The sequence below is a fragment of the Haliotis rufescens genome, unplaced genomic scaffold, assembly GCF_023055435.1.
Source record: "Haliotis rufescens isolate VD_foot unplaced genomic scaffold, xgHalRufe1.0.p SCAF_38, whole genome shotgun sequence".
Classification (NCBI taxonomy): domain Eukaryota; kingdom Metazoa; phylum Mollusca; class Gastropoda; order Lepetellida; family Haliotidae; genus Haliotis; species Haliotis rufescens.
Genome location: NW_025964090.1, coordinates 3430773 through 3457940, shown reverse-complemented (window position 1 = coordinate 3457940; position 27168 = coordinate 3430773). Strand labels below are relative to the sequence as shown.

The window sequence follows — 27168 nt, the reverse complement described above, 5'->3', positions numbered from 1 at the left end:
ATCCACGCTACTGTTTGAACTGGTAAGATCCACGCTACTGTCAGAGCTGGTAAGATCCACGCTACCATCAGAGCTGGTAAGATCCACGCTACTGTTTGAACTGGTAAGATCCATGCTACCGTCAGAGCTGGTAAGATCCACGCTACTGTCAGAGCTGGTAAGATCCACGCTACTGTCAGAACTGGTAAGATCCACGCTACCGTCAGAGCTGGTAAGATCCACGCTACCGTCAGAGCTGGTAAGATCCACGCTACCGTCAGAGCTGGTAAGATCCACACTACCGTCAGAACTGGTAAGATCCACGCTACCGTCAGAACTGGTAAGATCCACGCTACCGTCAGAGCTGGTAAGATCCACGCTACCGTCAGAACTGGTAAGATCCACACTACCGTCAGAACTGGTAAGATCCACGCTACCGTCAGAACTGGTAAGATCCACGCTACCGTCAGAGCTGGTATAAACACATAGTGTCATTGTATGTCACCACCCCTCCAATATGCCAAGCAGTAGTGGTGTGACGATACTGCAGTACAGTATTGTATCCCAATACAAGGCCCTTGATACATTGTTTAACAACACCTCTATTGTGATTCATTACAAGACTTAACAAAAATAAGAGAACTGGTTCTCGGGCGGGCAGTGTGGGTTTTTTTTAAGGTTGGGGGGTTGTTCAAACTAGTATGTAACCAAATAAGCATTTGTGTACCATCAATCTGGGAAAGGGGCCTCCCTGCAAAACCAAGCATACAACAGCTCCTGCTACCGCCATGGCCGCAACACGAGATGTGCAGTAAAGCAGTGCACATGGAAAGGGAAATATGTAAAATCTTTTTAATTTATTTCATAATGGAAACAAACGTGAGGCTGACCTTATGATGATGCAGGTGGTGTAAAAACATGTTAATAATAACAGAAATTGTTAACGGAATAATAGCAGAAAACTTACACAGTTTCTCTTGAATGTCTCTGTTGGCTATAAATAGCATACCGGTAATCCCTTCTTCGATCTCTGAAAGGTAAGAACAAATTATTCAGGGTTGTGATAAACCTGCGAAAGAAAGAATGTCAACTCATGAAATAAAAGTACTGTATCGAGATGCGTATTGTATCGCAAATTTCAAAAGTATTCTAAAGTTCAAAGTGACATCAAACTGATCTTGAAGTCTTCTTCCATCCCTCAGTTGACTTACTCTTGACTTAAAGACTGACTGGACATTCATTGACAAACGACCCATTAAGATTCCGGGGTAGAATAGGTCTTCAGCAACCCATGCTTGCTGTGAAAGGCACCTATGTTTGTCCTAATAGGCGACTAAAGAGATCGGTTGGTCAGACTTGCTGCCTTGGCTGATGTATGTCATCCTAATCCAATTGCGTAGATCGATGCTCGTGATGTGATGTCTGAGAAGCAGCAATTCACAATTTACAGATCGCCGTCATATGGCTTGAATATAGCTGAGTGCGGCGTTAAAGGGGAAGTGTACACGCAAAAATCACTTTCTTTCTTTTTCTTAACAAAACGCAAGTTTTAGTCTGTTTTCAGTCGTACAATTGGGTATCTCATACCTCTAGTCGCACGTTAAAAGGAAGCTAGAAGCTGGAATGTAAACAATAAACTTGTTTCCGTCCGGTTGCGCACGCACCTCCCGATGACATGCCACAAATCTCTCAGCGCGCCTCTGAGCTGGTCGCTCGAGAAGGACTTTCGCGATAGACTGCTAGTTTGTATTCTACTAGTACGTATCGTGTGTCTACAGTTGTTGTTCTAATACAGTAATAATACTATGTCTTACCTGTAGACTCCTGGAATGTAATCATTGGTAATCCATTGTTTGGGTTCAACACGTGTTTCACTTGATTATACACGTGGCAACATGTCGGGCATTTGTGCCTCGTGTCAAGGACAACTGTCTAAAGTAGATCCTCACAAGTATTGTCCTTCCTGCATAAATAAGGACGGGCTTTCAACGTGTTCGTGGAATAAACGTTGTTAAGAATGTGAGCATTTGTCTTCTATCAACTTTAACTTGTATCTTCGTGCGTTGGCGAAGCGGGCTACTGACCAGCGCTACAGGCAGAGGAGGTCATCGGGTGGATCCTTGAACTCTGCACCCCCTACATCTGGCCCTGGGGGTGGCGCGTCGGCCACACCAAAGAAATCAGTTGAAAAAGACCCGCCTCAGTCAACTTATGTTTTTGACAAGACACGGGACCGTTCGCCTGCTGATGATACTACCCGCACGACTGATCTTCGTCAATCGGTTGATCGAGAGCGTCACTCAGCCACCCCCGTTACGACGGGACCGGGTGGTGACGAGGACCACGAGGGGACTACGGTCCCCAGTCGGTCCGTCTCTCGTCCTACCAACGACGATAGGAACGTTGTGCGGGTCGACAGTGAACACAGATCCCTCTCTAGAAGTCGTTCCCGTTCACGGGACGACAGGTCGAGGGCCTCGTCGAGTGACAGTAAACGACACGAGGACGTTCGTCGCCTTCGAGGTCGTCGGGAGTTCGATTCGGACGATAACTACGATGGGGATCGTAGTACTTCTACAGTTAGAGATCGTAGCCCTCGTCCCCACGGGGACGTGCGACGCCTTCGAAGGGAGTTTTTGGGAGATCAGCGTCGTAGAGATAATGATCGATCGTGACCCTCGTCTCACTTTCATATCGACCCGGCTTTGATAGGCCAGATGACGGCGGCGGTACTCGCCTTGACGGCGTCGACCGAGAAGGGTTCGTCTACGTCGGAGGTCCATGGACCATCGTCCTGTACACCGGTTCCTTCATCTACGCCTACACAATCGATGTCGACGATGGATTGTGACGACAGCGTCGTAGAGATAATGACCGATCGACACCCTCGTCTCACTTTCATATCGCCCCAGCTTTGATAGCCCAGATCACGACGGCGGTACTCACCTCCAGGGCGTCGACCAAGAAGGATTCGACTACGTCAGAGGTCCATGGACCATCGACCAATACACCAGTACCTTCATCTACATCTACACAATCGACGTCGACGATGGTTTGTGACGACAGCCTGGCTATGGCTTGGCTATCTCACTTTTCTGCCTGAGTTATCAAAAGATGATGACAAACCGACGTGTGCTGGCTTAAAGGTTGGAGATACGCCGCAGTCTCTTCAGTCTTCTCCTCCCAATGTCTTCAGAGCCATGGTTCACGATATGGACCAGAACTTGCCTCTGCTCTGCCGGGGCAGAGTTTCAGCAAACCACCTGTTCGATCGCGTTACCCGATCTATGGCATGCCGTTTTCGTCACCCATGAGTAGGGACTTGGATTGGGGGCTACTCTTCAAGAAACCAGCGCTCTCCAAGATTCTTGTAGTAGACAGGCATTGGGGTTCCATGGACACTGCTGTTTGTCTCCAGCTACAACCGCTTGCTATGCTGTAGACAGCGAGCCGGCGGGGGAGGTAATGAGGTCCCTTTTCCCCGCCGTCATCGTCGTCGGAGCCTACTACCTTTAGACGAGCTACCGGTAGGGGGAAGACTTCATCACACGGATCATGAAGACGGTCGTAGAATGGCTCCGTCGGCAGGCGATCAGGGTCGCCTTCTACCTAGACGAGCCGTCTCCTACGGGCGACAGGCTCACTAAAATACCGGAATTGCAGAAAATTCTACGTGCCTTCATGGTTGAAGATGAGTCACATTAATTCCGCCTGCCGGCCTGGGACCTCGATATCGTTCTGCGCTACCTGTCTAGTTAGACTTACGAGCCTCTCGATCAGGTCGCCTTCGACATTGTCTCCGACTAGAAGTACTGCTCGTATTTTTTAGTTACCTTGTATACTGCGAGTTGCTCTGTAACTAAATTATGCGCCGACCACACTTCGATCGCATTTCATCTGTCGTGTGCAGTTGTCATGTCGCATCGATAATTTGTTGTGTGTCGAAGAGCATTAACCATGCTATTTTTCGTTACCTTGGATACGACGAGTCGTTCTGAACCACTTTATATACCGTCCACACTTCGATCGCAATTCAACTGTCGTGTGCAGTTGTCCTGTCGCTTCGATAGTTACTTGTGGGTCGAAGAGCATTAAACATGCTGTTTTAGTTACCTTGTATACTGCGAGTTGCTCTGTAACTAAATTATGCGCCGACCACACTTCGATCGCAATTCATCTGACGTGTGCAGTTGTCATGTCGCATCGATAATTTGTTGTGTGTCGAAGAGCATTAACCATGCTATTTTTCATTACCTTGGATACGACGAGTCGTTCTGAACCACTTTATATACCGTCCACACTTTGATCGCAATTCAACTGTCGTGTGCAGTTGTCCTGTCGCTTCGATAGTTACTTGTGGGTCGAAGAGCATTAAACATGCTGTTTTAGTTACCTTGTATACTGCGAGTTGCTCTGTAACTAAACTATACGTCGACCGCTTCGATCGCAGTTCAACTGACGCGTGCAGTTGTCCTGTCGCATCGATAATTAGTAGTGTGTCGAAGAGCATTAAACATGCTGTTTTAGTTACCTTGCTTAGACGAGTCGTTCTGTAACTACATTATAAGCCGACCACGTTTCGATCGCACCTCAACTGACGTGTGCAGTTGTCCTGTCGCATCGATACTTACTTGTGGGTCGAAGAGCATTAAACATGCAGTTTTAGTTACCTTGGATACGACGAGTCGTTCTGAAACTAAATTATATGCCGTCCACACTTCGATTGCAATTCAACTGTCGTGTGCAGTTGCCTTGTCGCATCGATACTTACTTGTGGGTCGAAGAGCATTAAAGATGCTGTTTAGTTACCTTGTATACTGCGAGTTGCTCTGTAACTAAACTATACGTCGACCACTTCGATCGCCGTTCAACTGACGCGTGCAGTTGTCCTGTCGCATCGATAATTAGTTGTGTGTCGATGAGCATTAACCATGCTGTGCGTTCTTGATAAACAATTTGTCTCGTCCGTGCATCTGGTCGAATGTTCTATTGTCACTACGGGGGTGAGGAACTTGGTACATTCGACGTGCAAGAGGTCACTTCCGGATTACTTTCCAGACCCTCCTTCCAGTGTTCCGTCGAATTCTACCCAATTGTACGACTGAAAACAGACTAAAACATGGGTTTTTCAGATTAAAAACGATGTTTTATTGGTCTGTTTTCAGTCGTACGTTCCCACCCAGCCATCCCCACTGGGAAGTAATCCAGTCCAGTCCTGCTTGATGGCTTATTCTTCGAGATTTGTGGCATGTCATCGGGAGGTGCGTGCGCAACCGGACGGAAACAAGTTTATTGTTTACATTCCAGCTTCTAGCTTCCTTTTAACGTGCGACTAGAGGTATGAGATACCCAATTGTACGACTGAAAACAGACCAATAAAACATTGTTTTTAATCTGAAAAACCCATTTTTAGAATTAATTAGTATCTGTGTTTGAAAATATACACTCATTTTTTTCACAGTGAAAGTAGGAAGCTCACAATAGTGTGAAAATGATATGCCGTTATGAGGCCTTCGTTTTTCGAGCTAAACAGGCCTGAGTTATCCCCCTTAGATTATGACGTAATTGGTGCCAATTCAACTGGGTCCCTGTCTATTCTCAACGCAAAAGATATCAAGTACCAGTTTGCAGTAAACAACATGGCCTTCGACACACTCCGGCGCAGTGGTGACTCAGCATTACACTATGCTGGCTGGCATCTGAGACGCTAGAATTACACACCTGTACCTACACCACGTGAAGCGGCTCTAACAAAGCATGATGACGTCATAATGTTTATCAATTGGCACCAATGACGTCATATTGCAAGGGGCATAAGCCATGGTGTTTTTGTTGTGGAAATAGAACACTTGGTAATTGTGAAAAATATAAATCGTTTTAATGCGAAAAATATGTTAATTCATTGTGATATTTTTATATTTGTGTCTATGACACTTCTAGGTTAACACTTTTAATGTGGAAAAAGTACAAGAAAAATAGGTTCATTTCCGTGTGAACTTGCCCTTTAAACAACAAACAGACAAACAAATCTGTGGTGGAGTCGGCCCAGACAGTGGAAGGTCGGTGGTTCGATGCCCAGCAGCGTCATACAGGACTTCACCTGTGATGCAACTTAATTACTGTTCATTGTAAAACTACTACTACCAGCTTACTATCTATGCTGAATTTGGTGGGACACCACTTTGAACAGGATTGCAGTTATATCAAGACTTTGAGATTGATGTGGGAGGAAAGCCAGAAGTGATGCAGATCTCAAATGTATCACTTTGAGGAACCCCACAAGCATGGGTATGGTGCTGACAAACCAAGAAAAATAATTGGGGAGAACCAGGATTTGACCCACGTTCAAAGGTTTCAGGCAATGGATGTAACTCTGCACAGCAAATTGCTGTGCCTTACGACTGGACAACCTGTCCCCCGCGGACAAACTAAGACCATATCAGGGGTAATCTTGGATTCAACCCCACGGTCATAGGATTCTGGCACTAAGGGGACATAACTCTACACAGTACAGTTTTCATTTCGTAGTTTAGGTTAACACTGGGTCAGCATTTTATATTTATCTATGTCCTATAAAAATATGGCAAACGCATGATCTCGTTCCATGATCTAGGGGAGGTAACTCTCATAATGTAAATGTTTCTCAAGTGTCGAAATGACACAATTACTGAACAAATATTTTCAAATCACGAAGTGAAGCCTTCCTTTGCATTTGCAATTTATTATGGTGGGGTGAGGCAACAGAAAAAAACCCTTAATACATAAAACATGAATTTCTCAAATATTTTACAGCAAATTATACAGATTTTTGTTAACCATGGTAATGTTGACAATTCAAGTGAACCAGAAAGAGCCCTATCATATGTCATTCTATTGGATCGATGCTCATGATGTCAATCACTGGATTGTCTGGGCCAGACTTGATTATTTACAGACGGCCGTCGTATAGCTGCAGAGTTAAACAATAAAGACAGCAGATCATCCCATATATCCAGAGGGTAGTTGGATTGGTGACTGTTTTCAGCAGTTTTACTCCTGAGATTTTCTAAGGCTATGGTCCCGTCCCCCACAGAAACATATGTCACACATGTGGTTTCTCCTTAGGCAAGTGATTTTGTCGGAAATACCCAGCAGCTAATGGGTACCCAGTAGGATATGGTAATGTGACTGTTAACTTTTATGTGCCTCACAGGCAGCTTGGGTTGTATACTCCTGAGGAAGCTGAGAATGGAAAATCATTATTATTATTATTATTATTATTATTATTATTATTCCCAAATCATAATGGTTGGCATCTCTTCATCCCCCTCACCTCACGACCGAACACCCTGCCTCACATCATTATACAGTCCCTAAGTACCTATAGATAAAGGTCTTGTTTTGTTTTGAATTTTTTTAACACCGCACTGTATGACAGTGGTCTGTAAAAAAGTGTGGACCAGACAATCAAGTGATTCACATTATAAGCATCAATTTATGCAGTTGGGATATGATGACATGCATCAACCAAGTCAGCGAGTCTGACCACTCGATGGTCGCCTATTACGACAAGCAAGGGATACTGAAGACCCATTCTAACCTAGATTATCTGTAGTCCCTTCTCTCATCCAGTCGTCTTAAGCGCCACGATTCGCTGTGCAGAGTTGCGTCCCTTGGGCATGCCAGGAACCTATGATTGTGGGTTCGAATCCCGGTTCGCCCCCATTATGTTTCTAGGTTTGTCAGCACCATACCCGTGCTCATGGGTTTTACCAAAGTGGTAAACACCTGATACCTGCGTCACTTCGGGCTTTCCTCCCACATAAAGCTGACACGCCGGGATATAACTGAAATACTGTTAAAAGCGGTGTTAAACCAAACTCAATCACTCACTCTCTCATCCTTTTGATGTGTTTGACAGGAAACTGCTCCAGTACCGCAGCTGGAGGGCTTTGTGGAGGGCAGGTACAGCGTCACCATGGGTATGCTGTGGGTGTTGTCAGCGACGCTGCCCCAAGTCTACACGCACAGCCCTCAGCAGGAACAACAGTCCTCAAACCCTCTCATGAACTCCTACCATCTCCTCATGAAGCTGGTGAGTAGGGATGGAATAGTGGGTAGACAAGGATGTATGCCAGTCAGTGACACTCTACATTGACTTTGTAGCAGAATCACCTTCTTGAGTTCATTCCATTTCAGGGCTACAGCTAAGTGTGACTACTACTACTACTACTACTACTACTACTACTACTACTACTACTACTACTACTACTACTGTGCCCCCATTGAAACCCAGAGCCTCACGTGATATAGGGCCAAGGGAGCATGTAGACTACTGCTGCTACTACTACTACTACTACTACTACTACTACTACTACTACTACTACTTTGGCTCCATTTAAACCCAGAGCCTCACGTGATGCGGAGAGCGGAAGGTCCGGGGTTCACTCCCCGGCCGCGTCATACCAAAAGACGTTAAAAGATGGTACTTGTTGTTACCCTGTCTGGCGCTCGGCATTAAGGGGCTAAAACACGGACTGGTCGGCTCGAAGTCAGTATACTGTGTCTGAGTGGGGTATTCATGTTTAACTGCGGCATGGTATCTCAGTGAGCTAGCACTATAAATCGGCATCAGTCCAGACTAGTACAAGCAGCCACACAAACACACACACGTACATGCACGTCGCTATATAAGTGCAATAATCTTGGACGCGACGTTAAACACCATTTTACCTCACCTCACTACTACTACTACTACTACTACTACTACTACTACTACTACTACTACTACCACTACTACTACTACTACTACTACTACTACTACTCCAGAGCCTCACGTGATGCAGAAGTCATGAACCTACTTCTCAGAGAGTGACCGCTGGTCGTTGTTGGTCTTTTTCAGGCTCGTCTGTCCAGGTGCCAGAGCTGGGCACTTCTGTACAACAGTGATGACCATGGACTCTCCATAAACAGGTAACCATGGTAACACATATACTTCACACTTTAGTTATATCACTGCTTGTAGACATTTTCTCATAGATTGATACTGAACAAAAACGTTAGGGATCACGAATATGTTTTGGATATTCATATGGAGACCATCGTGATGTCATTGGTTACCATGACTTCCTGGCCCAAAGACATCACTAGTCTCTTTGCCTCCGAAGCTGGATAGCAGAACTGAACTAAACATAAAACATGTCTGGACTTGTTTAAACCTCATCAGTTGTATTCTCACCTCTTAGGCTGAGCTTGCAGATGAGAAACAGACTTTTTTCTTTCTTTATTCATTCTTTTGTTTTAATCTTGTATTTACTTAAAACATTTTTGTACTGTAGATTTAACCACCACGTGTCTTCCTACATGGGCCCGTCCATCACTCTTGTAGCGTTTGAAGGAAGAAACCTCTACTGTGTTGCCATGGATACAGGAATAAGGTAATAACCACCAATATTTCCATGGCATGTATCTACCATTAATCAGTGTGCAAAAAACTGGTCAGATCTATAATTATCCCACACACTGCACTCGGCATGATATTTTTTCATTAGATCATGTGTCTTTGGAAGGCACAGGTAGCCCAGTCGTCTAAGGTGCCACGATTCGCTGTGCAGAGTTGCATCCCTTGGGCATGCCAGGAACCTATGATTTTGGGTTCGAATCCCAGTTTGCCCCCATTATGTTTCTAGTTTTGTCAGCACCATACCCATGCTCATGGGTTTCACCAAAGTGGTAAAGTTTCTGAGACCTGCATCACTTCTGGCTTTCCTCCCACATTAAGCTAACACGACGTGATATAACTGGAATACTGTTAAAAGCGGCGATAAACTCACTCACTCACTCATATGTGTTTGAGGGAACTTTATTGCTTACAGTATTGATGAACGCCTTGGTGAACACTTTTCGTACAGTGTAGATGTGCTGTATTTTTGTGACAGGGAGGGAGACAAGCGGTACGGAGGCGAGGACTGTATGCTGATACAGATATGTCCTGTGTACAGGGTTATACAGGGTGAGTTTTACATACAGATATGTCCTGTGTACAGGGTTATACAGGGTGAGTTTTACATACAGATATGTCCTGTATACAGGGTGAGTTTTACATACAGATATGTGCTGTATTTTGGGTAATACAGGGTGAGTTTTACATACAGATATGCCCTGTGTATAGGGTTATACAGGGTGAGTTTTACATACAGATATGTCCTGTGTACAGGGTTATACAGGGTGAGTTTTACATACAGATATGCTTTATAGGGTTATACAGGGTGAGTTTTACATACAGATAAACTGCCGTCATATAGCTGGAATATTGCTGAGTGCGGCGTTAAACAACAAACCAACCAACCAACATACAGATATGCCCTGTGTTGAGGGTTATACAGGGTGAGTTTTACATACAGATATGTGCTGTATTTAGGGTTATACAGGGTGAGTTTTACATACAGATATGTGCTGTATTTAGGGTTATACAGGATGAGTTTTACATACAGATATGTGCTGTATTTAGGGTTATTCAGGGTGAGTTTTACATTGATATGTCCTGTGTATAGGGTTATACAGGGTGAGTTTAACATACAGATATGTGCTGTATTTATGGTTATTCAGAGTGAGTTTTACATAGATATGTCCTGTGTATAGGGTTATACAGGGTGAGTTTTACATACAGATATGTGCTGTATTTAGGGTTATACAGGGTGAGTTTAACATACAGATATGTGCTGTATTTAGGGTTATACAGGGTGAGTTTTACATACAGATATGTCCTGTATTTAGGGTTATACAAGGTGATAGTTCCGCTTAACAACCAAGACGTTTGGTATACATGATGTAAAAGTTTAGTTTACATTCTGACCTTACATTCCGGGGAAGAGAATCAGCGTAATTAAGCTCACCACCCTATGCTGAAGAATTAAAAACTAACAGACTCGACTCTGCTGGGATATTCTGACAGTGATCACTTGAAACAAAGGACAAGGGCAGAATGCGAACAGATGACTGTGATGAACACAGCGTCTTACACTCGAGATCAGTACAGAATGTTCTTGTTAATGTCTGCTTGTTGTTTTCTCTGCAGCTGGGGAAAAGATGCTGCTGTACAATGACCTTAGTCGAGGTCTGCCCAGAGGCCTCGAGATCGGGAAGGATTCGCGGAGTCCAGTGCTGTTTATTCCACACGATTTTGACTGCGTGAAACATTACGGTGTCGTGTGTAATCTGCAGAAAATAGAGGTAGGTGATGCAGCAGAGATGTTGCCAGTTACTATGGTTACACTGATGTTAATAATAACACGGGAACAAAGGAATAATGCATGTCCGAATCATTTACTGAGACCCAGGTTTTGTGTTCCTCAATTCAAGGATCGCTTCAAACTTGGAGTTGGAGAATTGATGATATTTTGACTTCTTGAAACCACAGGGCTTGATGATCCACAGTGGTCGTATAGCTGGAATATTTCTGAGTTAGGCTTAGAACAGACAATCAACCAGACACTGTTCCTTGTTATTAAGACCTGTGAAGACATGGGTAGGGAATAAGTCCTCCACAACCTATGCTTGCCCTTAAAGGCGACTATGATTGTTGTAACGGGATCGGGCGGTCAGGCTTGCTGACTTGGTTGATGCATATCATCATATCCCAAATTTGTGGATCGATGCTAAAGATATCAGTCACTGGATTGTTTGGTCCAGACTCAATTATTTACAGACTGCCGTCATATAGCTGGAATATTGCTGAGTGCAGTGTGAAACAACAAACAAACAAACAAACACATCCCTGTGAGTGATGGTGTGAAACAACAAACAAACAAACAAATCCCTGTGAGTGATGGTGTGAAACAACAAACAAATCCCTGTGAGTGATGGTGTGAAACAACAAACAAACAAACAAATCCCTGTGAGTGATGGTGTGAAACAACAAACAAATCCCTGTGAGTGATGGTGTGAAACAACAAACAAACAAATCCCTGTGAGTGATGGTTTGAAACAACAAACCACAAACAAACAAATCCCTGTGAGTGATGGTGTGAAACAACAAACAAACAAATCCCTGTGAGTGATGGTTTGAAACAACAAACCACAAACAAACAAATCCCTGTGAGTGATGGTGTGAAACAACAAACAAACAAATCCCTGTGAGTGATGGTGTGTTTTGTGTGGCAGGTGTGGGGCTGCGGAGGGGCAACTGTGAAGGATGCTCAGCTGAAACAGAAGCAGTGGGAGGCCCGGGACACCCAGAGACATGCACAGAGGAAGGTGAGTAGGCCCTGGGGGTGGGGGAGAGATGTACAGGGGAAGGTAAGGAGGCCCTGGGGGTGGGGGAGACATGTACAGAGGGAGGTAAGGAGGCCCTGAGGGGTGGGGGGGGGGGGGGGACATGTACAGAGGAATGTGAGGAGGCCCTGGGGGTGGGGGAGAGATGTACAGGGGAAGGTGAGGAGGCCCTGGGGGTGGGAGAGACATGTACAGAGGGAGGTGAGGAGGCCCTGGGGGTGGGAGAGACATGTACAGAGGGAGGTGAGGAGGCCCGGGGGGTGGGAGAGACATGTACAGAGGGAGGTGAGGAGGCCCTGGGGGTGGGAGAGACATGTACAGAGGAAGGTGGGGAGGCTCTTTGGGTGGGGGAGACATGTACAGAGGGAGGTGAGGAAGCCGAGGGGGAGGGGGGGGGGGGGGGGGGAAGGGACGTACAGAGGAAGGTGAGGATTTTTTAAACCATGGTTTCTCCACAGGTTAGATGTATTTTAGATTGATATTTTTCCTATTTAACTACGAGTAATACATTTTGTGAAGATTTACATACAATATACGCAAATAAACATTTGGTGTTAAAGCCATAGTTCAAGAACAATCTGAACGTTTCTGAATTTGTTTCCTGTTTGTTCACCAGTTGCACTTGGAGACTGAGAATTGGGGAGAAAGCCCGGACAAGCAGATCTTGGAGTGGGGCGGAGTCAGGGGAGGCCACTCTTACAACCGATAAATCCAATCACATTCCAGAAGATGGTGCTAATCCAGAACAATTGGATGGACAGCTGAACATATAATCACGTTATTTTAGCTGTGTTTCGTCTACGGGAATATATTTGTGTGACATTTCAGGTGGCATGTTTAAAGCCATTCATCTCTCAGTGTCTGTTCTAGACTTCCCCTTCTGTGTCTGTTCCTTGACAAAGTAATGAGAAGGCTCTGTTTATGTAACTGCTAGATAGATATACACTGCTGTGCAGAGTTATGTCCCTTAGGCATGCAAGGATCTGCTGGCCATTGGCTTGAATCCCAAATTGGCCTGTTTATGATCCTTGGTTTGTCAGCACCATATTCAGGCTCACAGCTCATGTGGGGCTTTCCTCCCTCAGAAGCTGACAGCCATGATCTTGCTGAAATACTGTTGAAAGCAGCAAATATCTCCTCCACTTACGGGGGCACGGGTGGCCCAGTTGTCTAAGGCGAGTTGCGTCCCTTGGGCATGCCAGAAACCTATGATTGTGGGTTCGAATCCCGGTTTGCCCCCATTATGTTTCTAGTTTTGTCAGCACCATACCCATGCTCATGGGTTTCACCAAAGTGGTAAAGTTTCTGAGACCTGCATCACTTCTGGCTTTCCTCCCACATTAAGCTGACACGCTGTGATATAACTGGAATACTGTTAAAAGCGGCGTTAAACTCAACTCACTCACTCACTCACTCACTCACTCCTCCACCTTTGTGGATGTGTTCCGCTGTCCAATCTGTCTGGCATATTGATGCAACAACACAGAGGGAAGAGAAGATGTGGCAGCCATTCTTTGCCAGCATCTTCAGCGACACCTCTCTGGCTGAGATAATGGTGGGAAGTCTTGTTACATGATTTTATGGCATAGTTTTAAAGTCCCTGCTGTTTGTTTTATTTTAAAGATTTATTTTAATGTATACATGTATATTGATTGTGGTGACATTGTTGTTGTTTTTAGATGTAATGACACTGTGAATTAAAATTTCCAATATGATCACCGGTAACATAATTTCTTTATGCTCGGATCTGAAAAATAAAACTATTAAAGGCCTGAGTTTGTATCCCAATAGTGATGCAATGTGAAGCAAGTAATTCTTCATCCTTGATTAGGTCACAAGTTAATTATCAAATTTTCATCCTCGCCCAACCGCCTCTGTGGATAGAGCCTCTGCCTGGAGAGTTGGAAGGTATGGGGTTCAATCCCCGGACACTTCATACCAAAAGATGTTAAAAGATGGTACTTGTTGTTCCTCTGCCTGGCACACGGCATTAAGGAGATAAAACAAGGACTGGCCGGCTCGGAGTCTGTGTATACTGTGTCTGAGTGGGGTATTCATGTTAAACTGTGGCATGGTATCTCAGTGAGCTAGCACTGTAAAAACGGTATTAGACAAGACACAAGCACACACAGACCTTATCCTTACCCGCCTCACTAATGAACACTCCTCCCATCAGCTTATAGTCCTCAAGTGTTTTTTTTCAGAATGAGCAAATTGCTCTCTGTATTGTCTTTTCTTTATGAAATTATTAGAATAATTATGCTTATTTGGGACAACAATGAACCAAAAGATGGTGGCTGTGATAAATTTGCCAGTGGGGAAATTTCACCACTCTGCACCGGTACATCTGAACATCTGAACATTTTATTTAAAAAAAATAAAAATAATGTTGCGTTTGAGAAATTTAGATGAAAATCTAATAATACATTTGTGGTGGTTTCCAGTGAATTATATGTCCATTCTATTTGATAAGTACGGTGATATATTTCCTACCATTGCTTCATGTTTAGTCTGGTGTGATGACGAAATCCTTAACTTGTTTTGTTGTGTATACCGGTCGTCAGAATTACAGTTGGGTTTACCTGGCAGGACTTCTCTCTCATCTAACTGATCAGGAAAACATCTATCCAGGGCTGGGTCGTGTCCGGATTTACTGCCCGGGTACCTGACCCCCTATTACCCAACTCTACCCGGGTACCCTCTGTGGGTGTCAAGAGCTGGGTACAAAATGTCTTATTGGAAACTGTTTAACATGAGCTCTGGCAAACATTTTTGAGATACACGTGTAAAATGATCTGATCATGTTGAAGTTTACTGAAGCATTTTCTTTACTCAAACATATGAAAGTACGAAGAAATGTGTTCATAGTCAGAAAGAAATGTTTAACATTTTTTACTTGTATGTAACCATTGAGTTTTATGTCGTTGTCATGAAAGAACATATTATGTGACTGACCATGGGTCTGGGTAGCCCTTATGGGTACCGGTTCCAACTCCCACCTGACCAAGGTACCCGAGTACCCATCCCAGCCTTTCCCAGTTTAATATTCATTCACAACAGTTTTAACTTCTTTACTGTAAACATATAACAAGTGCTTTCTCAAACAAGCTTGCCATTCAGGGGATATAATATTTTTTTGAATTTGAGGTCATCTTTCTGTAGATTTGATATGTATTATCATTAATTGGGAATTAATATGTAGGCTATTGATGTTTTCATACACTCGATTAAGAGGTATCAACTACCTCATTTAATCAATCAGAATCAAGCTTTTGTCGATCTGTGGTGACCTGTTCAGAGGGTTTTGATTGGTTGTTCGTGATACGAGACACGGAGATTGTGGTGTCACGTCCAAAAAGAAGCAGTGGTCAGAATTATCCGGGGGGTCTTTTGACCACCTCCGTGGTCTAGTTGTAGAAGGTCCACCTGGAGAGCGGAAGGTTTGTGGTTCGATGCCTGGCCATGTCATACCAAGATCTTAAAAGATGATAATGTTTGTTAACCTGCCTGGTGCTCGGCATTAAGGAGCAAAGACAAGGACTAGTTGGCTACGAGTCAGTATACTGTGTCTGAGTGCGGAATGGTATCTCAGTGGGCTAGCACTATAATATTGGCATCAGTCCATATTAGTACAATCAGAGAGACACATGCATACACACATGCACACGTGTTGCTTTATTAGTGCAATAATCTTTACGCGATGTTAAACCCCATTTCACCTCACCAACCTTTAGGGTGTTTATGACAATAATATGGAGATATAATGCCCTGGATGACCAGGGATGATCCAGCTGCAATGTGGCTTTAAGTGGCAGAAAACCAGGACTAATGTGTGTCATTGTAAGATCGAGCTCCCTACACTGACAGTTTGTTTCCCAGTCAAGTGTTTTTTGTGATATTTTGAGTTGCATGAGGTGGGATGGAGCTTTGTAACTGTTTAATGGTGATCATGAAACAACTGTGATAATGGCTTCATCAGTTTGCATCACCCAATCAGAACCAGCATGTCTGTGAACATTGTCGTTTCTTATAATGAAGACTCCTGTTTTCTTCATAATTATTGCTTTTCTCTTATGCTGGTAGTTTCAATAGGGTCATTACCAATGCAAGAAGACATGCTGTCACAAACTCCATGGCCCACTCGCACAAATCAATCTTAGCGCTAAGATTAGAGTAACTTCCATTCTTTAACAGGGTCGTCACGGAATGCCAGTCGCTTTAGTTCTAAGATAATGTTTGGATAAAGCATTACTGCAAGGGATTAAATTAAAGGATTAAGAGATTATGCGTGATCTCCATCTTCACAGGCTTCTAATTTTATACCCGTGGTGAACAGAATTCAAGTTCATTTGAAAGTGTTCATTCATTTTGATGACAGTAAGTGATTGAAGCCTTCAACACTGGTCACTTGACACCTGGTGTTGGGCCTCTGGGACCCTGATCAGTGTTCACAATGGTGAACACCAGTCCGCTAATCCTGCTAATCACCCATGCATAGCTACAGCCCACTACATAGGAACATTCCAGGGATTAACCCTCTTTAACATAGGCTTATGCTTGTCTTAGCGTTATGACTGCTTTGTGCAAGTGGCCCCAGACATCTTAATGTATTTATTATTTCTGTGTTGAACATATTTGTCCATACTTATTTCTTTTTACTGCATTTGGCAGAATAAATGAGTAGTTTTTCTAATTTTATTTTTATTCAAATTTTAATTTATGTCTGTCGATTACACATGGCAATTAAGAAAAGTGTTGCCGAATAATATCATTACCATTAACCAGTGGACTATGATACTTTCAAATCATTTTGATATTCAACACCCGATATACTACACCATTTTTGACAGGGATGTTTTTATAGTTCCAATACACAAAAAACTTATTCTCAAAGTAAGTTAAGTGTATGTTTAAATAGAACCACATATCTCAATATCCCTATCAAAAGCTGAGTGGAATATAATTATACTGTTCAACATTTGGTAGGGGTTTTCCAGGAGTGTCCAGGAGGGGGATAAATCCTAACTGAACGCTTGGAGATGTCGTACGAATAGGATGCATTTGAAGTTTCATTTCAAGCAATAATAAACAAAAGTAAACTTTTATTTACATCGATTTATCCCCATTTTCGTAAGTGTGTCATCTAGCACTTGATCCTTGTCTGCTCTTAGTATACTTCAAATCATGTTTATATTTGAAGCCCCTCTGTGGAGGTTCTGGTTTAGAATAGGTCTCCAGGTTTAGAATAAGTCTCCAGTTTTAGAATAGGTCTCCAGAAAGGTTTAACATAGGTTTCCAAAAAGGTTTAGAATAGGTTTCCAGAAGGCTTGTTTTGAGGTCTTATCAGGCATCTGTGGTCCCTATTTGATAAAAACTGCAAACAACCAAGTGGATTAAATGGAAACCTGTTGAAGCTCCTGTAAAAGCTAATTTACTGAAGGAAAGTTCACATTTTTATATGATGGATTTGAGAAGAAAATGATGAATACTGATGCTGTGATCTCCCTTGCTGTACAGAAGCATTGTATTACAGATGTGATGAGACAGGGTATTAGCCCATCAGCCGTACAGCATGTGACCTACCAGACAGGCTAGTTATAGACTGGACAGGCTAGTAGCTCATCAGCCTTACAGCGTGTGACCTACCAGACAGGCTAGTTATAGACTGGACAGGCTAGGAGCCCATCAGCCGGACAGCGAGTGACCTACCAGACAGGCTAGTTATAGACTGGACAGGCTAGGAGCCCATCAGCCGTACAGCATGTGACCTACCAGACAGGCTAGTTATAGACTGGACAGGCTAGTAGCTCATCAGCCTTACAGCGTGTGACCTACCAGACAGGCTAGTAGCTCATCAGCCTTACAGCGTGTGAACTAGCAGACAGGCTAGTTATAGACTGGGCAGGCTAGTAGCTCATCAGCCGTACAGCGTGTGACCTACCAGACAGGCTAGTTATAGACTGGACAGGCTAGTAGCCCATCAGCCGTACAGCGTGTGACCTACCAGACAGACTAGTTATAGACTGGACAGGCTAGTACCTCATCAGCCGGACAGCGTGTGACCTACCAGACAGGCTAGTTATAGACTGGACAGGCTAGGAGCTCATCAGCCGTACAGCGTGTGACCTACCAGACAGGCTAGTAGCTCATCAGCCTTACAGCAGTGAACTAGCAGACAGGCTAGTTATAGACTGGACAGGCTAGGAGCTCATCAGCCGTACAGCGTGTGACCTACCAGACAGGCTAGTTATAGACTGGACAGGCTAGGAGCTCATCAGCCGGACAGCGTGTGACCTACCGGACAGGCTAGTTATAGACTGGGGAGGCTAGGAGCTTATCAGCCGTACAGCGTGTGACCTACCAGACAGGATAGTTATAGACTGGACAGGCTAGGAGCTCATCAGCCGTACAGCGTGTGACCTACCAGACAGGCTAGTTATAGACTGGACAGGCTAGGAGCTCATCAGCCGGACAGCGTGTGACCTACCAGACAGGCTAGTTATAGACTGGACAGGCTAGGAGCTCATCAGCCGTACAGCGTGTGACCTACCAGACAGGCTAGTTATAGACTGGACAGGCTAGGAGCTCATCAGCCGTACAGCGTGTGACCTACCAGACAGGCTAGTTATAGACTGGACAGGCTAGGAGCTCATCAGCCGGACAGCGTGTGACCTACCGGACATGCTAGTTATAGACTGGGGAGGCTAGGAGCTTATCAGCCGTACAGCGAGTGACCTACCAGACAGGCTAGTTATAGACTGGGAAGGCTAGTAGCTAATCAGCCGTACAGCGTTTGACCTAGCAGACAGGCTAGTTATAGACTGGACAGGCTAGTAGCTCATCAGCCGTACAGCGTGTGACCTAGCAGACAGGCTAGTTATAGACTGGACAGGCAAGTACCTCACCAGCCTTACAGCGTGTGACCTAGCAGACAGGCTAGTTATAGACTGGACAGGCTAGTAGCTCATCAGCCTTACAGCGTGTGACCTAGCAGACAGGCTAGTAATAAACTGGACAGGCTAGTAGCCCATCAACAGCACAGCGTGTGACCTACCAGACAGACTAGTAATAGACTGGACAGGCTAGTACCTCATCAGCCATACAGCGTGTGACCTACCAGACAGACTAGTAATAGACTGGACAGGCTAGTACCTCATCAGCCATACAGCGTGTGACCTACCAGACAGGCTAGTTATAGACTGGGCAGGCTAGTACCTCACCAGCCATACAGCGTGTGACCTACCAGACAGACTAGTAATAGACTGGACAGGCTAGTACCTCATCAGCCATACAGCGTGTGACCTACCAGACAGACTAGTAATAGACTGGACAGGCTAGTACCTCATCAGCCATACAGCGTGTGACCTACCAGACAGACTAGTAATAGAATGGACAGGCTAGTACCTCATCAGCCGTACAGCGTGTGACCTAATCGACAGACTAGTAATAAACTGGACAGGCTAGAAGCCCATCAACAGCACAGCGTGTGACCTACCAGACAGAATAGTAATAAACTGGACAGGCTAGAAGCCCATCAACAGCACAGCCTGTGACCTACCAGACAGACTAGTAATAGACTGAACATCCTAGTAGCTCATCAGTTTTACAGAAGTTAACCTACCAGACAGTCTAGTAATAAACTGGACAGGCTAGAAGCCCATCAACAGCACAGCGTGTGACCTACCAGACAGACTAGTAATAGACTGAACATGCTAGTAGCTCATCAGTTTTACAGAAGTTAACCTACCAGACAGTCTAGTAATAAACTGGACTGGCTAGTAGCCCATCAACAGCACAGTGTGTTGCCTACCAGACAGACTAGTAATAAACTGGACTGGCTAGTAGCCCATCAACAGCACAGTGTGTTGCCTTCCAGACAGACTAGTAATAAACTGGACTGGCTAGTAGCCCATCAACAGCACAGTGTGTTGCCTGCCAGACAGACTAGTAATAAACTGGACTGGCTAGTAGCCCATCAACAGCACAGTGTGTTGCCTTCCAGACAGACCATAGTTATATACTAGCCAGTTTACCTACTAGACAGGCTAGAAGCACATCAATATCACATACGTTAACCTTCCAGACAGACTAGTAATGAATAAATAGTGAAGAATATAAGCTGCAAGACAGGATAATATCTTATCTACATCAGAGAAGTTAGCCTACCAGACAGGCTAGTAAGGTATGTATGTAACCTGACATTAGTAACTGACTAGAACACTAGTTGGACAAGGGTCAACCAAAGGTAAGAGCAAGGCCATTTGCAATGTAATTAGTACATGAATGTACAGTTATATATTGTTAAGAGACATTTTAGTTTGTATTTTTGTTTGAATGGTCTATATATGTAGCAAATCCTCCCAAGAAATATTTCACCTTGGCAGTTAAACAAAAATCTTCATCACTGCAATGCATGTTCAGGGAATGCTAATATCTTCCACACAAATCATTATGCCTTAGCTTCAAGTGTACACATCTCCTTAACTAACTAATCAGTGATGATGCATTATTGCTTTTAGATAGTTCAAGATCAAGTTTTTGCTTACCAACAGACATTTTTGCCATCACTCTTTGGGTGGGGAGAGTAATTAAATACTTAATAGTCCTACCTGTGTCGGAGAAATAAATGAAAATAGTCAGTAGGGTAAGTAATTACTTGGTTTTGGCCATGGTAGTTCTTCAGTTATTCATCATATCCTGTTGTGTGGACCAAAGTGCTTTCAGGGAAGTAGTTTTTTTATCCTCAGTTTCAAATATAGACATTTTTACTCTTTTTATTTTGCATTAAACTCTTATTTGTGTATTATTCTCTCACCTTTTTACGTAACTATATCGAATGTTTTCAGTTACAGGTGCTTGTTTTAGGGTGATTTGTGATGTTTTTGTATGTTGCAGAATTTTATGTTATTCGGTTAAATTATAAAAAATGATGATTTTATCTGTACTGGATTGAGGGTCATATGATATACTGATAACCAACAGTTACGCATACATGTAGTTTGTTTTGAATAATAATACCTGCATAATTTGGTCATAAGCATGCCGAGGTGTATCGACCCGTGAAGATCCGGGGAAGAATAGGTCTTCAGCAACCCATGCTTGCCGTAAAAGGCGACTATGCTTCTCGTAATAGGCGACTAACGGGATCGGGTGGTCAGGCTCGCTGACTTGGTTGATGCATGTCATCGGTCCAGATTGCATGGATCGATGCTCATGATATCAATCACTGGATTGTCTGGTCCAGACTCAATTATTTACAGACCGCCGTCATATAGCTGGAATATTGCTGAGTGCGGCGTTAAACAACAAACCAACCAACCCAGGTGTATCAGCGGGATTGTGCATGCAGTGGACAATCCACTACCGAGAGCGATGAGACATTTTGATTCTGAGTAGGGGGCGGTCGGGTAGCCAAGTGGTTAAAGCGTTCGCTCGTCACGCCGAAGACCCGGGTTCGATTCCTGACATGGGTACAATGTGTGAAGCCCATTTCTGGTGGCCCCCGCCGTGATATTGCTGGAATATTGCTAAAAGCGGCGTAGAACCATACTCACTCACTCGATTCTGACTAGGGTAACAGTTTAATGTTGCTTTTTTAATGCACCAAGGAGCCACATCAAATGGAAAATCACATACATTGTTCATACAGATTCGTTTGCACAACTATAATTTCAAGGCTGTGGAAACAGCTACAAAATAATGGTCTTTTCAGCTGATGTTTTTTTTCGTTCTTTTACAAGGTGAACTTGTATGATTGAACAATGTTTTGCTAATTATCGGTCAGTTTGGGGATAATAAACAAGAGTTTTATACACAACACTTGTAATTAATCCAAATGTCCTACCTCTATTACATCACTGCGCTAAATCTTTATTTTGGCTGTCATCACACTGTCACTGTCAACTATTCATAAACAGCTGTACAGGAAATATTATCCTGTTGTCCAATGTTCTTGCGCACGCACAAGGCGGGAGAACCGCCCTTCTTTCCTGTGTGTGCTGTCTCAATGGCTTTTATCAGCACACGTTGGTAGTTTATTATGCTGTATTAATCTTCATCTTCAGTGTTAACGTTAGTTTTTAATGATTGTTCACTTTTAGGTGACACTTTTTTTTTCTTGGTTTACGGATTTCAAACTCGTTTCAAAAGTGAGGAAGGCCAATTTAAAAAAAGCAAAAGCCCCTCAGATGTGTTTTACTTGAATTTTGTCCCAAAAAGTTAGGTAGGTATAAAAAAATATTCTTGAGTAACAAGAGTATAACAACTCAATTTTTCAAGAACTTTTTATTATATCCCTGGCACTTTATTCATGTCATGGGTGGAAATGCATGAAAGTCACCGCTATTTTGGCAGCATCGGCGACTATTAAACTGTCACCACTGCGCTTTGCGTTGACAAGCTTTGATGGATCCCAGGGAGAAATATCAGAGTGACTTCCCTTTGTTTTACACTCGCGGAGCAAATGAAATCTTTTTGTTTGTTTGAACTTTTTATGCATTTTTTAAAGTAGAGATCGGCAGTAACAAAAAAAGGACTAGGGTAATTTGTATTTGTATTCTTTTCAACATTTGGACTTTGAAAGAGCAGCGCATCCGTAAACCAAGTAATAAACAAATATCGCCTTATATATTTGGGGTGTATACAAACCCACTATGTTAAACTTTTGATTATTTGTATATATACCAAAATCCCCAAACTCAAGGGAACATGCATTTGAGGAGGTGAGAGGCATTTAAGAAGTCATGTTTCTGAGTGCAATTATTCACACATGCATTGAAATCCTGAATCGCCCATAATATGCAGTTACTAAAGCGTCGATATAACAGACGACCTTTGATCTGAAACGTTCTGTGAATTCCATCACAAATTGGACATATATATTTATGATGTTCATCCTTACCTCTTGTTGACAGTGACGGCTGTTCTCGACTCACTGTTTACACTGTACATACGATTTTGCTATTGGTGCAAATAAAATTGTCACAAATCTATCAAATCAGTAATGTTGTATGTGTCTCTTTCACGATGAAGCCAGCCCAGCTTTTCTTGCACGATAATGTTCTAATTTGGGTCATAAGACGCGACAATATGAACAAGGTGGTCAGCTTTGTTGTTGGGATGTTATCTTATTATAGGTCGTCACTCATAATATTGATCACTGGATTGTCTTGTCCAGACGATTATTTACAGGCTGCTGGAATATTGCAGAGTGACAAAAGACCCAACTTGCTAAAAGCGGCGTAAAACCATACTCACTCACTCGCTCATACATTGTCGGCGCCATGTGACGGTGGAATATATACATAAAGGACCAATTATTAATAATTTAGACTTTAAATACGGTCATATATCACCAAACTGTCCACTGTCGCCCCAGGCTCGGCTGCAGTGACTTAAACGCTGATAAATTTAGACGACATACCGGACTGCACTTGTGGATATCACTTTCAAGATGCAATTCACTTTTTCTATACCAGTCAAAAATACGATAATATCAGAAACACTTTGTATTTCTACACACATGGGTATGATTTAAAAGCGATATTACATGGCAGTAGTTCAGTCAGCAGTGCTACAAACATGGCTGTTCTTCAATCATTGTCAGAAGCAAAAGATTTGAGTAGCTTAATTTTATGCATATAGTAATGGAAAACTACATTGTCTTAATACACACACACCACTTGCTTCAATGTATTTTCTTCATGTATTTCATCTGTGCATTTAGTATGTTTATGTTCAGCACTATCTTATATTGTACCATTGTCTTTACACAGCATTTCACATAATGACATTTATAGCCTTAATCCATTTTCCCCTAGGCCGTGTCTGTAATCACATCCATAAGCCCCATGTCCAGGGCAACGCCATTGTCTCTTTGTCTGTCTATTGTTGTCCAATAGTGTATATATATGTTTACATCTTTACTGTTAGTTAGTCTGATATTCCGACAGCACCTGTATGTACAGCCGCGAGTAGGATACGCCTGCTTGCTGGACTTCACTTGTAGTTGTTGAGTTGGAATCTCCGCTCGACATATTTCTATTAGTAATTGTATTTGTTTGTTTTATTGCCGACTAAAGAAGTTTGGACTCAACGTATTCTTCGTCTTCAATCTGAGCTAATTTCCCCGTCAACATACGCGTTGACAACTGGTGTTAGAATCCGTCTGGAGTAACTTTTGAGCTTACTCCCGATCCCGTAACCTCTCCACTTGCCTACCATCTACATACGTGTATATATCGAGGATGAATCCCCAAGTCCTGTGTCTACCCCATGAAATCGCTAGCGTCCTGATCAACATGGATTTCCAGCACCTTCATCTTGAATTGACCATCCAAGAAAGTATGGACAACCTTCAAGTGAACCTAAAATGGACGAAACAGCCAGCAGCCACAGTGAGTAATGTGATAATAAAGTCGTCAACCATGAATTGAGCGAGATAGGAAACGCCATAACAGTTATATGAAGAGAAAATGTGCCCAACTCCATGCTGATGAATGCGCCTCGCTGAGCACCCCAAGCGGAACTACAGTCAGTACAGTTGCCAAGTGTATCAACAAGAAGGAAACACCTACGTACAGTGATGCGTCATGTCAATCTGAGAAGTCCCCATCAGTTAACACTGGGTCCATGACGAACCCGGTCTCGTTTGCCAGTGTTGGTTCCCAGACCTCAACTAAAGTGGAAACTGCAACGTCAGTGTTGAAATCTAAAACAACTACACAGTCGCCACCTAACTAAACCAGCTCTACCCGAATTACAGAAAGAGTTCTTAAGCGGCGAGTCAAGAACAACAAACCCGAATTTCTCATCAAATGGCAGAATCTACCCAACAACAAAAACACCTGGATCCCTGAGGCTAAGCTTGACAGTGTCGCCGTAGCTTACCTGGACACTCATTAAAAATGTGTACCTGGGCCTAAACCATATGAAGAATCACCATATGATGCCCACGTCGCCTACATGCAGGAACATCGGGCCAGAATGCAACAGGTCGTTCGCATTCGAGATAATTATGCTTTTTAATATAATGATAACTGACAATTTCACGTTTATATTTGAGCATTTGAATAGCGACTTATCTCGACATGAGGACATGTCTTTCTCGAGAGGGCGACAGAGTAACAGCACTCTGGACAACGCAATGTTAAAGAATTGTAGCTTCTGAACAACATCCCTTTTGTACAGTGGCAATATTATAGTTATTACTTGGAGAGGTATTTACATAAGCACGTTTTGCTTGTTTACCGATCCAGATTTCTTTTGAAATAGAATATGTTTAAACCATATATAGGAGTGAGTGAGTTTGGTTTAACGCCGCTTTTAACAGTATTCCAGTTATATCGCGGCGTGTCAGCTTAATGTGGGAGGATTTCACGAAGTGATGCAGGTCTCAGACATTTACCACTTCGGTGAAACCCACGAACACGGGTATGGTGCTGACAAACCTAGAAACATTATCAAACCCACAATCATAGGTTTCTGGCGTGCCCAAGGGTCGCAACTCTGCACAGTGAATCGAGGCGCCTTAGACGACTGGGCCACCCACTTTTTGACAAAGACGAAGACAGCAAAGACGAGAACAGGCCACAACAGGCTGGTTGACATGTCAGCATATATGGGCAAGGTGGAGTTGGGGCCGTCCATTACCTGTTGTGGGAGGTGCCTATTCCTGAAATAGGAATAATTGTTATGAACACACAATGCCATTTAGAAAGTGGTCAAATAAAATAAATGTTATATTTGGGATAACACTTTCTCAGTAAAGTACAGATTCTAGTACGTATGGTGTTGAGTCCCATCCAGGATTCGAACCCACACTGCCAGAGTGAGCCCCCTAATCGCCAGCACACAAAGTCAGCCACGGAGGCTTCCACACAAATGAAAGTCCGACAACTGGTAGTCTAGACCACGTACTTTGTGTACCTCTCTGACAAGTATAAATTGGCACAGCTCCCATGGCCAAAAGCTATGAACACCCAAATATAACATTTGTTACATAGGAATAATGGTTGATTCAACGACTGAATAACCCCTTCCTTTCTTGAATGCCTTTGCTCAGTGAAAGTTAATCAACAAGTCCAACTCGCAACTACATGGGTGATAATGTATCGACCTATTCGTGTTTATACTTCAGGTGCGGTTGTTTTATACATACATTCCATGTGAAGGGCCGGGTCTTCAGCAACCCATGCTTGTCGTAAGAGACAACGAACTGGACAGGATAGCTGACTTGGTTGATGCATGTCATCATTTCCCAGTTGCGTAGATCGATGCTCATGATGTATAGCTGGAATATTGCTGAATGTGGTGATAAACAAAAAAACAAAAAACAACAACAAATTAACAAACAACTGTCATCCACCACCTATCTACCAATCCTCCTATCTATGCATTGTCTACCTATATCATCTATCCTCTTGATTGCTGCTCGTCAATTGATCGTTGGGATCCCGGAATTAAACTGTCCCCCGGGAACCTATACTTGTGAACTCAAAGAGATCGGATGAACAGGCTAACTGTGTCATCGATCACGCTCAGAAAAGCTTGCCTAGTTGCTCATGCTTTCAATCACTGGTTGACCTGGTCAAGACTCGAACGGGTGGTCAGGCTCACTGACTTGGTTGATGCATGCCATCGATCCCAATCCCAGCAAGTCTCTGAGGTGATGGATGTCTCTTCTAGGCAACTTAACGTCTCTACAGGATAAGATTTTAAGAGGAAGGCTGATGCTACGTCCTCCTACAGACATGGATCAACTCTATACGATCCCACAGCCTTGAGGTCAAGACTCAGTTGTCTCCCAGCTTAGTACGAGACCAGCATTGGTGGACTCACAGAGAGCATCTGATGTGCAGCATCCCTCTGACTTCTCCGCATCCGAACACCATCTATTCACAGACGTTTCAGATTCGTGATGGGGAGCCCATATCTCAC

The 27168-nt window shown here is 43.5% G+C and overlaps 1 protein-coding gene across 1 annotated transcript in view; it reads left to right on the top strand.

Annotated features, from left to right (window-relative positions):
- LOC124113805 overlaps positions 1-13403 on the top strand; it is a 63107-nt gene extending 49704 nt beyond the window's left edge. Inside the window, exons 6-12 of the mRNA XM_048381396.1 lie at positions 7880-8053; positions 8861-8931; positions 9297-9395; positions 9897-9970; positions 11036-11190; positions 12121-12213; positions 12848-13403. Coding sequence (XP_048237353.1) covers positions 7880-8053; positions 8861-8931; positions 9297-9395; positions 9897-9970; positions 11036-11190; positions 12121-12213; positions 12848-12940 — 759 coding nt within the window. The 3' untranslated portion in view covers positions 12941-13403. The remainder of the gene's footprint in view (positions 1-7879; positions 8054-8860; positions 8932-9296; positions 9396-9896; positions 9971-11035; positions 11191-12120; positions 12214-12847) is intronic.
- The last annotated feature ends 13765 nt before the right edge of the window (positions 13404-27168 follow it).